General features: G+C 35.4%; 1 protein-coding gene across 4 annotated transcripts in view; it reads left to right on the top strand.

Moving 5' to 3' along the window:
- The window catches only part of GOLGA4 (golgin A4), a 117547-nt gene that overhangs the window by 82003 nt on the left and 23132 nt on the right, over positions 1-12412 (top strand). For 3 of the 4 annotated variants that reach the window (XM_021714042.1, XM_008061267.2, XM_021714040.1), the window contains 4 exons: positions 4718-4831; positions 6967-6987; positions 7222-7290; positions 9368-9443. In XM_021714042.1, coding sequence (XP_021569717.1) covers positions 4718-4831; positions 6967-6987; positions 7222-7290; positions 9368-9443 — 280 coding nt within the window. The remainder of the gene's footprint in view (positions 1-4717; positions 4832-6966; positions 6988-7221; positions 7291-9367; positions 9444-12412) is intronic. The other variant, XM_021714041.1, reaches the window with a different exon arrangement.

The following is a 12412-nucleotide window of genomic DNA, read 5'->3' on the forward strand; positions in this document are numbered from 1 at the left end:
GCACACCAGCCTGGGTGACAGAGTGAGACTCCAACTCAAAAACAAAAACAAAAAACAAAAAAAAAACTATTACTTCTTGAATGTCTAGAGAATATTGGAATTGGAAGATACATTAAATCTAGTTTAGTTCTGTCTTCTAGGTTTTGTTGTTGTTGTTGGAAGAAGGAAAAGCAAGTTCAGTGTAGTTAAATAATTTCCCTAAAATTAACTTCATCTACCTTATAGAGAAAGAAGTTCTTCCTAAGAAAGGAACTTGGAATTGTTTATCATGAATAAACAGTTGTTCATCATTGATAATTAAATCAGGGAGCTTCATTTGCTAGGAATAAACTGTGCCACAGTTCTAGAGTTCCTTTTTATTAGCTACTCTTTTGTCTTTGGATGAGTGGAGTAGCAGATGGTAGACTTTCCCAGGGTCTTGACAAACCTCTGTAGTTGGGGGGATGAGGGAGCGGGAAGATAGGTACCTGTAAGTAAGCCCTCTGGCATCCTTCCTCTTCGAAAATCTGTGATATTTAGGGAAACTAAGGAAATTGTCCTCCAAGCTTCAGGCTTGTGGTAGTCGAGCAGGTGCGCAGGAAATGGAACATGGGCCAGGGAATGTCATGGACTCTTCCCCAAGCTCCTTCCTATTCCTGGTGCCTGCACCGTCTGCTTGAAATATAATGCTGGCAGGCTGCAGTGACTTATGCTTGTAATCCTAGCACTTTGGGAAACCAGGGCAGGAGGATTACTCGAGGCCAAGAGTTTGAAATCAACCTGGGCAACATAGTGTGACCCTGTCTCTACAATTTTTTTTTTTTGTAAGGCTTGGTGGCATGTGCTTGTAATCCTGGCTACTTAGGAGGCTGAGGCAGGAAGATCCCTTGAGCCCAGGAGTTCGAGGTTGCAATGAGTTATGATATTGCCACTGTACTCTAGCCTGGGTGACAGGGCAAGATCCTGTTTCTTTAAAAAAATAAAAATAAAAAGGAAGAAAGAAATGAATGTAATGCAGGCTACAAATGTGACTAAATTGCATTTTAAAGTTTTCTAGTGGCTACATTACAAAAGTAAAAAGAAATAGGTGAACTTTTAATAACATGTTAACTAACCCAATATAGTCAAAATATTACCTTTTCAACATGTAGTCAGTGTAAAATTTATATATATTCTTTGAAATTCATGATGTTTTTACATTTTATGTCAGTTTGGACCAGCCACATTTTAGATGCTCACCAGCCACAGGTTAGTGCCTACTGTATAGGATAGTGTAGGCTTAGACTTTTAACTGCCAGAATTAGGGCTGACTTTATAATTAAATAGGTGATCTCCATTTAAACACCCCAAATACATTCTCTGTCTTGAAATTTTTTTAAAACAATGCAAACACTACAACTAAAAAGGCATATTAGCAATTCTCAGCAAACACCATATTGCTTTGATTCTGAGACATACTCTCTACCATTCTCCCATTTTCAATGGGATTTGTATGTATTACATAGTATTTTTTAACCCTTCTGAAAGCTGTTAACAGATTGATGATTTGTCTTTTTGTTTTTTGAAAATAGGATTTATTGAGAATACAGAAAAACTCCCACGGTGGGAGGGGACCCAAGGGGGTTGCCTGTTGATTTGTCTTATTAATGACATTGTAGAATGCTTTGTAGAAATGCATTGTAGAATGATAGCATTGTTTAATGTAGAATACTTTTGTCATCTATTAAAATAGTTCTGTGATTTGTTAATAACAAATTTGAGCACAGAGACATTTCATTTTCCTGATTTTCTATCTTAGGTAACATTCTTATTCTTTCTCTGTCTGAAGAAGCTGGGAACTTTTGTCATCCTTGAGTCCCACCTTTTACCTCACTAAGCACTTCACACATATGCCTTCACAAACCTGTGTGAACATAAAATCTGCTTGTATCTCCAGCACAGTATCCAACATACTCTCTTGATGTAGTTTTTAATTGAATCATATTGCCTGTTCCTCTCCTTGTAACTCTACTGCTTCTACCAGAGTCTTGGCTGCCCTCTTTCATCTGGTCTGGTCTTTTGTATTAATATCCCACTTGGTCCCCTTGCTGCAGTTTTTTCCCCCTAACATATTCATCTGTTTCTCTGAGTTATCTTCTATCTTGGAAACAAAGGTATAGTCATATTACTTCTCTCCTAATTATGTGCAGTGGTTACCCATTTTTCCCAGTGATATCTCCTTCAGTTCAGTCTGTGCTGCAGCCAAACTCAACTGTAACTTGTTCTTCTCCATATTTTACCTTTGCATATGTTTTTCTGTGTGCTTAAAATCACATTCTCAAGCTTCATGAATTAATGCAGGTGTTACCATCTCTCAACCTTTTCTAAAAAAAAGTTTTAATTTTATTTAGAATAATATTTTGAAGCATAATATAAAGTCTACTTGGAGAATGGTATATCTGTAAAGAAAATGGTACCTATTTCTATTCACTGTGTTTTGCGACCTTTCCCCCTTCTTCCTCCACAGGCAAGCATCAGTTTCTTATGTAATATTCCAATGTTTCCTTATGCAAACAGAGGCAAAAATGAAATTTATTATTATTTTTTCTTTCCTACGCAAAAGACAGCTTTTTGAATATACTTTTCTACATTATAGTTTTTTTACTTACTAGTTTTTTTCAAATTCCTTTAACATAATTACTTGCATCTGTGTTCCTTTGATACTCATCTATATTGTTACTTAGTACATGTAATTTTTGTCATACACACATATGTGCAGGAATGTATTAATGAATCTGTTCTCTCCCCTAGACCATAAGCATCTTATGGGCAGATTTTGTTGTTCATCTCTAGACTTGAGACTCTAGCTTAGCACCTGGCACATACTAGATACTTGGTACATTTGGAGGAGGTGACACATTGTAGGCAAGGAAGAATTCATTTGGGAAGCAGATACGGTGACATCAAAGAAGTGCTTGGTACTCACAAGTATGGGAGCTGATAGACAGCCTGTTCCCAGCCTCAGGCAGCCTTACTAGGAGAGGAACTCCCAAAGCTACATTAGATACAGCTCTGGCTTCTTTTTAATATATCTGTATTTTAGTGATTTGGCTTTGGTATAACTAGTTCTTAAAACATAATCTTCATGTTTATGCATAAAGATTCAGTTTCACTAGTTTTTCTTACTGTTTTTACTTCAAAGTAACAATACTTTTTTTTTAAAGGCTAGAAACATTTACAAAGAAAATTATAGAACTGTTTCTTAAATTAGAAATATCACATCAAGGATTCTTTTTTAATTCTTAGAGGGCTTCCTTTAGATTGGCATCTCACAGCTGTCACAGGAAATGTCAGACAGCTAATTGTCATATTAGAATTTGGGTCTAACTATGTAGCTATAGAGGGGATTCTTTCAAATGAGACTATACTTCGTTGACACAGATAACCACACAGTAAATGCTATGGTAGAATAAAAGCAATAAACCAAGACAGAGGGCAGTAACGTATTTACAGTTTCTGATTGATGGTGTTTTAAATGCGGAAGCCAGGTTAATGTGTGCCTCTGCCCGAGATATCTAAGGAGACTTACTACACTCTCTGCTTAGTTGAGAGACAGTTTAATGACAAGTAGTATTTGAAATTAGATTTTTCCAAGTATCCTGTGGTTTGTTGCCTTATTTTTTGCCGTGAGGTCTAACTATCTGTTTTTGTTTGTTTTTGAGAATGATGTTTCTTGTTTTTAGCAGGTCAGTGTCTGTTAAATCAGATACCTGTTTGTGGTGGTTTTTCCTGTGAAGTCTCTTACTCAGCAAACACTTGTCTTCATTACTTAAAGCAGATCAGTTTTCCAATTCCAAGTATTCTTTTAGCACAGAGATTATTGCAAGATTTTTAGGGGTGAGGAGAGTGGGCTCCTCTGTCTAATAAATCATGGCAATTACCAAGAGAAATGAAGGAATGTAAGGATGGTCAGCAGCCTTTTACCAAGGCAGTTGAAACAGAAGAAAGGACAATTTTTATATGCCAAATGGGATGAGGATCATTGGCCCAATAAATCACATACTACTTTTTCTAATTCAGCCTTGTCTGTTTTTTGCAAAGTTCAGGGCAAAGGGAAGCATTATGTTGGTTATGAACATTTTGGGCTGTAACTTTTTTTTTCTTTTCAAAAATAGATTTTAGTTGGACATTTTACCCCAAAGAACCACTGGTGTGGTTTGGGGGCAGATATAAAGGAGATGGGCAGTTTTGCTAAGCTAGGACAAAGGACCATTTGATTATTTATATAGCCTATCCAAAGGGGTCAAAAAAACCATCAAACTTCACATCTTGTGAAGTCAACTTCGTAGGTTGACAGAAAATATCAGTATTTTCTAGAAATAAAATTCCAATATAGAAAAGGCTGAAATCTTAAAGTGCAAGATTGATATTGCAGTTCTGTTATACACCTAATTGTTGCTTGAATCTTTAGGGGAAAGAAACAGTTTGATGAGCTGTTTGGGTTGAGGACAGAGGGAGTGAGGGTGGGAAAAATGATACCCTAGGAATAGTGAGCAGCATTGAAAAGGACTTGGAGTTCAAAGTGGAGCATGAAGGAAAGTGCTTAGAGTGCATTGATTAAGATACAAACAATAGTGTGTATCTCAGAAACTGCTTGTCCTACAGAGTTAGTTTTCTCTACACCATGTAGAGAAAAACACAATGTGTTTTTTGCTTTTTTTTTTTTTTTTTTTAACTAACACATATTTTTGTCCTAAAGGCTCGTGAAGAAGAAATGTCTACAAAAGTAATGAACCTGCAGGCTCAACTTGAGGAGCTGGAGAAGAAATACCAGCAAAAGCTAGAGCAAGAGGAGAACCTTGGCAGTGATAATGTGAGAGAAATTTGAGTAAACAACACATTTCTTGAAAACATTGTTATTTCTGTGATTTGACTCACCTGCTAGCACACATACATATTTATCTCATATAACCCTAGCAAAAATCTTTCAAGAGAGAGAGTCTTGCTTCCATTTTATAGACAGTGAAACTAAAGTTCAAAAAGGTTAAAGTATTTGAATTCGCACCAAAGATGTTGTAGTGGGGATTTAAACCCAATCTACCAGACTTCTCAGTCTTTTGTATGGAAGAAATAGCAGAGTGAACTGAACCTTATAACCTTGGGGCATAGCCAAAGATGGTCTATAGCAAGTGTGATATTTTTAGATTTTGTGCTAAAAATTCATGTAAACATTATATTCTACTCTATAATATATTCTTAGTTGTAGTCACATAAAAGTGTTTTTAGTTCTATACCATTAGGAAAAACAATTTTTATCTTTCTTCTTGGTTAATGAATCAGATGCAAATGCAATGAGATGATTTTGGAAAATTGGACTGAATTCAAAGAGAATTATAGGCATTTTTTATAATCCCAGTTTTAAGTAAAATTGATACTATGAAAGCTAGACCATGGTTACTCTGTGGCTTATTGTCCTGCTGTGCACCCAACAAATGTGTATCCACAGTTTGAGAAGGCTGAAACTGTATTGTTCTATTTCCCAAAATGTTCTAAGTCATCAGGATGGTCTTTTTACAGCACAGCCATGAGGGTAATGGGAAAGTGGGTGGACACTGTTCATTAATTTATCCTGAAGAGGATTCATTTCAGAATTTCAGTTACCAGATAACAAATTTTTAGATTGCCAATTACATGAATCACTTTCCCATAACGCAGAGAAGGGCCTTTATAAAGAGCTTTGCTGTGCTGTGCCACTTGGTAGATATATCTCAGTTGTAAGCACTGAGCAAGCTAAGTGGACCATTTTCTCTATTTCTTCTTCTTTTTTTTTTTTCGGTCGGATTTTCACTCTGTCGCCCAGTCTGGAGTGCAGTGTCACGCTCACGACCACCCCAGTGTCGATCTGCTGAGCTCTAGCCAAGCTGAGCTCCAGCCATCCTTCTGCCTCAGCCTTCGAAGTAGCCGGAGGAACTACAGGCGTGTGCTACCATGCCTGACTAATTTTTTATTTATTGTAGAGACGAGGTCTCGTCAATTTGCCCAAACTGGTCTCGAACCCGTGGGCCCAGGCAGTCCATTCCCCTTGGCCTCCCAAAGTGCTGGGATTACAGGCTGAGCCACCGAACCCACCTCTCTATTTCTTTAATAGCTATTAAGTTAGTTTTGTTTAAGTTTTAGTCAGTGCTTGAATATTTCAGATACTATAAAATAGTACTTCCTATGAGCAAATAGATGTATTTCACTGCCTCACATGAACTTTTTCCTAATATCAAAATATGCTTTAATGTTGCATATAGTGGCATTTTGACCTGTGTTAGGATGCCATAGAGTATTGAAACATGAAATTAAAATTCAGAAGAATTTCTGAGTTTTATTTTATGTACAAAGGAGAGAAAATATCCTTAATTTTTATTTCTACTTTGAAAAATGTTTTAAATTTTACTCTTCATGAATTTTTATCCTTTCCCTTCTTGAGCATCTTTGATTTGTCTAGATAGCTTAAATTGCATGCCAGTGTTGCATTTCATGAAAAATAATTTGTGATTATAGCTCAGAGTGGATTCCTACAAATAGTGCTTTAGAAATTTTCCTAAAGAGCTTGTGTGCTTTAAATAGATGTTAATACCTTTAATTATTTAAAATTTTACGAATAACATACAAGCATATTCTTGTTGTAAAAGAATCAGGTAGTACAGAAATTATAGAGAATAAAACCCTCCTAAGTGGGCACCTACCCTTCCCAAGTGGTAATTATTGTTAGAAGTTTGATGGGTGACCCTCAGGTTTTTTTCTTTGTGTTTACCTATATTTGTATGTATTTAGAGTATATTTTATGTAACAAAATAGATCATTTGTTTAAAAGCATATATTTAATGTTGCCTTACCTCAAGTATGACCACTCCCTTGAGTCTATAACACTGACTTCTTATTTCCTTCTTATTGCTTTTTTTATTGTTTCTTTACTTCCAGATTTTATTGTATACACTTACTTTTTTTTCCCATTTTCAGGTAACAATTATGGAGCTACAGGTAAGATGAGATCTTCTTTGAATTTGACTGAAGGTTGTGCATTTTAGGAGCATTCCGTTATAGGTTGAAACATGAAGAGACTTTTTAATTTTTAATTTTGTTTTTATTATTTTTATTTTTTAAATTTTATTAGGAGACTGTTTGAACAAGGAAAAATTTACAAGCAGTACAGAAATGTGTCTGGGCTGTAATGAAACCCATATGCATTTCAGATCTGACGTTTTGTTTTTTCAGACACAACTAGCACAGAAGACGACTCTGATCAGTGATTCAAAATTGAAAGAGCAAGAGTTCCGAGAACAGGTATAGGCCTAGTTTGGCCCTTTTGTTTTAAACTAAATTTATGTTAGCGTGCACTTAAATCTCTGCTAATTTTTAAAAAAGCAATGGAATTAGTACTGATTTAATAGTTGGCTTAGAAATTTATTTGCGTTACACAGAAAATTTTATGTCTAAACCCAAAAGTACTAGAGGCTATCTCTATGAATTAATGACCACATATATTTAAACAAGAACATTTGAATTCTTTTATTTCTAGTGCTTAACATTTTGGATAACAATTTGTGTTTGTATAATTTGTAATATTTTAAATCTAAAAAGCAGGGATTTTTTTGGTCTCTGTCAGAGGAAAAATATATTGACATCAATCTTTGGTATTTTTTTCCAGGTGGTTAAATTGCCTAATACAGTATGGTTGTCCATATATTATCCATGGACAGTATACATAATTTGATTTAAATGGGACCATGTGTGCACACCTTTATGGATGTACAATATACACACATCTGTATATGTGATGCATAATCTTTAGGAAAGTCTTTTTCCAAATTCTGGAGAGATAATGACTCAAGTTACAAGGTTGAGTTTGAAGGCTAAATCTCCAGGGATTTTTCAGTGCTTATTTCTACAGACAAAAAAATTTTCTTATAATTGTTGAACCTGGGTGATGGATGGGTATATAGGCATTAACTATACTTTCTTTGAATATATTTGAAGATTTTCATAGTAGTTTTGAAAATTTCATGAAGACAAGCACTAAGTCCCAATGTTACTTAATTTTTTTGTTTCTTAGTGGTTTAACTTTTTCCATCTATTTTCAAGATTACTGCTTTAAAATTTTTTTAACTTCCTCAGATCTTTAAAACTATTCTAGCATAACAATTTTTGTTAGTTATTTTTATTGTAGAAGATACACCTAAAAGTTACCATTTTAATCATTTTAAGGTATACAGTTCATTGACATTTAGTTCATTCACAGTATTGTGCAACCATCACTATTATCTAGTTTCAGAATATTAATTACCTTCAAAGGAAACCCCATACCCATTAAGTAGTCACTCCCATGACTTATTTCTCTCAACCCCCAGCAACTTTCTGTCTCTATAGATTTGCCTATGCTGGATATTTCATATAAATATATCTAGCTTTTTATACTCAGTGTAGTGTTTTCAAGATTCATCCATGTTGTAGCGTAGATCAATACTTCATTCCTTTTTTATGACTGAATAATATCCCATTGTATGGATATACTACATTTTGTTTATCCATCTATCAGTTGATGGACATTTGGGTTGTTTACACTTTTTATCTTTAGTGAACAGTATTGCTAGGAACATTTGTGCTCAAGTCTGTTTTGAACATCTGTTTCCAGTTCTTTTGGGTACATACACAAGAGTGGAATTACTGGATCATATGGTAATTCTATGTTTAACTTTTGAGGAATTGGCAAACTTTTTTCCATAGTGGCTGTACCATTTTACCTTACCATCAACAAACTATAAGGGCTCCAGTGTCTCCATCTCACCAACTTATTTTTTTATTATTTTCATCCTACTCAGTATGAAGTGGTATCTCATCATGGTTTTAAGTTGCATTTCTCCAATGACCAGTGATGGTGAACATATTCCTGTTGGCCATTTGTATGTCTTTTTTTGGAGCAATGTCTGTTAAGTCCTTTGCCCTTTTTTCAGTTGCATTGTCTTTTTTTGTTGAAAGTGCTCTTTACTAAAGTTCGAATACTATTCTTTGTTTTTTTCTGTTTTTCCCCTTCCTCCCGCGGAGTAGTATTCTAATGTGGTTAATCTATGGATGCAAGTCCCTTATCAGCTGTATGATATGCAAATATTTTCTCTCATTCTGTAGATTGTCTTTTCACTTCCTTTGATACACGCAAATTTATAATTTTAGTAAAGTCCAACTTATGTATTTTTTCTTTTATTATCTGTGCTTTGGGTGTCATAGCTAAGAAACCATTTGTTTTAATTTTATTTGCCTGTATTCTCTCTAAAGTATTAAAAAAAAAATCTACAGCAATCCTTTTTTCTTACATATGGTTTCCATATGAATCATATGATATAGTTTGATTATTTGTTATTTTTAGATTCACAATTTAGAAGACCGTTTGAAGAAATATGAAAAGAATGTATATGCAACAACTGTGGGGACACCTTACAAAGGTAAGAATTATTTTTCATATCATGGCCATGGCCATCTCTGATTTGCCCATGGCCATCTCTGATTGATGAATTTGTGTATGATTTTTATTTTCGTCTTTGCTAATCTGTATTTTTTTCTCATTAAACATTTTTAAATTTATTTTTTTAATTGACAAATAATTGTGTTTATTGTATACATAATATTTTGAAAAATATTCATTGTGGAATGGCATAATTTAACTAATAGTACATTACTTCACGTATTTACCATTTTTGTGGCAACAACACTTAAAATCTACTCTCTTAGAGCAATTTTCAGGAATACAGTATGTTGTTATAACTGTAGTAACCATGTTGTACAGTAGATCTCTTGAACTTATACTTCCTATCTAACTGAAATTTTGTATCCCTTGAACATCTCCCCTCCACACCCTACAGCCCCTGGGAAGCACCATTTTACTCTGCTGTGAGTTTAACTTTTTTAGATTCCACATATAAAGGAGATCATGCAGTATTTGCCTTTCTGTCCCTTGATTAATGCAATGTCCTCCAGGTTCATCCATGTTATTGCCAATTACAGGATTTTTATCACTAGTATTCCATTGTGGCTAATCTATATATTTTTTTACAATGAGTCCATTTTACCTTTGTTAATTTAACAGCTAGTTTTAAGAAAAAAATGATAGTAATCTAAAACAAAAAGTAATGCACATTTGTTTAAAAAATAACAAATGCTGCTGCAGTTATTAAGTAAATCTGCAAGTTTCCACTTTATTCTCCATGCTCCAAATGGACCCTGTTGACAATTTATGTGTACTTTTCCAGACTCTTTTATAAATATGCAAGCATTTATGTAAACTACTACATACACCCATATATACACACACACTCTCTCTGTGTCTTTTTCCCTTTTTTCCTTCTCTCCTTCTCTCTCTTGCATGTTTAGGTGCTACCTGTTTTTGACTATTATAATAAAGCTATAATTACTAATTTTATTTTTATTTATTTTTTTGAGTCAGGATCTTACTTTGTTGCCCATGCTGAAGTGCCAGTTCATGATCATGGCTATTGCAGCTTCAAATTTCTGGGCCAAGTGATCCTCCCACCTCAGCCTCCTAAGTGACTGGGACTACTAGACATGTACTACCACACTGGCTAAATTTTTAAAAAATTTTTTATTCTAAAGATGTGGGGTATAGTTCAGGGTTAGGTATACAAATGGTCGTTGTACAGGTAAAGTTTGAGCCTAACTTTGGTCCCTACGTCACCTGGTTTGAGATCAGGTACCCTTATTGATGAAGTGTGCCCCCACCCCCAGCAGTTTTCCACTACTACCAATCCCTTTCTTGTATTATTATTATGAGAATTGTTCAGGGTTCACCAATGAGTGAGAGCATGTGGTACTCAGTTCTTTGTTTCTATCACTGAGTATCACAGACTTTAAATTCAACTGAGTTGCTGCAGAGTTTATAATTTTGTCCTTCTTTATGGTTGTGTAATAGTCCACCGTGTATATGTACCAATTTTTTTTAATCCAGTCTACTTTTGAGGGGCAGCAAGTTTGGCTCCATGTTTTTGCTATTGTGAATAGTGCTGCAGTAAACATTATGTGCACAGGTATCTTTTTTTGTAGAATGATTTGAATTCCTCTGGGCATAATCCTAGAGGGAGATTGCTGGGTTGAATGGAAGGTCAATCTCTAGTTCTTTTAGGAATCACCACACTGTTTTCCACAGAGGCTGAACTAGTTTACACTCTTACCAACAGTGTAGAAGTGTTCCCTTTCCCTTGCATCCTCTCCAGCATCTGTTGTCTTTTGAGTTATCGAAGATGGCCATCCTGACTAGAGTTAGGTGGTGTCTCAGTGTAGTTTTAATTTGTATTTCTTTGATGATTAATGAGGCTGAGCATTTTTTCATGTATTTGTTGGCTGCTCATATGTCTTCTTTTGAAAAATGTCTATTCATATCTTTTGCCCCCTTTTTTTTTTGAGTTGGAGTCTCACTCTGTCTCCCAGATTGGAGTGCAGTGGCCGCTCCCGGCCACCACAGCCTCGACCTGCTGGGCTCTGGTGATCCTTCCGCCTCAGCCTTCCAAGTAGCTGGAACTACAGGCATGCGCTACCACGCCCGGCTCATTTTTGATTTATTGTAGAGATGAGGTCTCGCCAAGTTGCCCAGGTGGGTCTCGAACCCGCAGCCTCAGGCAGTCCACTCACCTCAGCCTCCCAAAGGTGTGGGATTATAGGCTGAGCCACCGAGCCCGGTTTTTTGCCCACTTTTTAATGGGGCTGTTTGTTTTTTTCTTTTTGGCATGTTTGAGTTCTTTGTAGATCCTAGATATTAGGCTTTTGTCAGGTATATAATTGGCAAATATTTTTTCCCATTTCTTGGGCTGTCTTCTTTTTTCTCTTGATGGTTTCTTTGACTATGCAGAAGCTTTTCAGTTTGATGAAGTCCCACTTGCTTATCTTATCTCTTATGGTACATTTAGTCCATTCATGTTCAGGCTAATTATTGTGATGTGAGAGTTTATACCTGTCAGGGGTTCTTATAGGGTTTGTCATTGTTGTTTATTTATTTGTTTGTTGGTTTTCTTTTGATACTTGGGTTGATGTATATGTGTGTTTTCAATCATTTTCCTGTATTCTTGGGAAGATTGTGGTTGTTCTTTTTTTTTTTCTTTCTTCTGTGTTTAATACTTTCTTAAGCATTTCTTGTAGCGTTGGTGTGGAGGCAGCATAAACTCTTAGGGATTGAATGTCTGGGAAAAATTTTAATTCTCCATCACTGATGATGCTTAGCTTAACTGGGTGTAGGAAATTCTTGGTTGGAATTGTTTATCTTTGAGGACTTCGAAGATTGGACTTCAGACTGGAATTGTTTATCTTTGAGAACTTTGAAGATTGGACTCCAGACTTTCTAGCCCGTACTGTTTCTATAGATAATTCTGATAAGTCTGCTGCTATTCTAATTGGTCTTCCCTGTCAT

This window comes from Carlito syrichta, unplaced genomic scaffold (assembly GCF_000164805.1).
Source record: "Carlito syrichta isolate Samal-C Ts95f unplaced genomic scaffold, Tarsius_syrichta-2.0.1 Scaffold305170, whole genome shotgun sequence".
Lineage (NCBI taxonomy): Eukaryota > Metazoa > Chordata > Mammalia > Primates > Tarsiidae > Carlito > Carlito syrichta.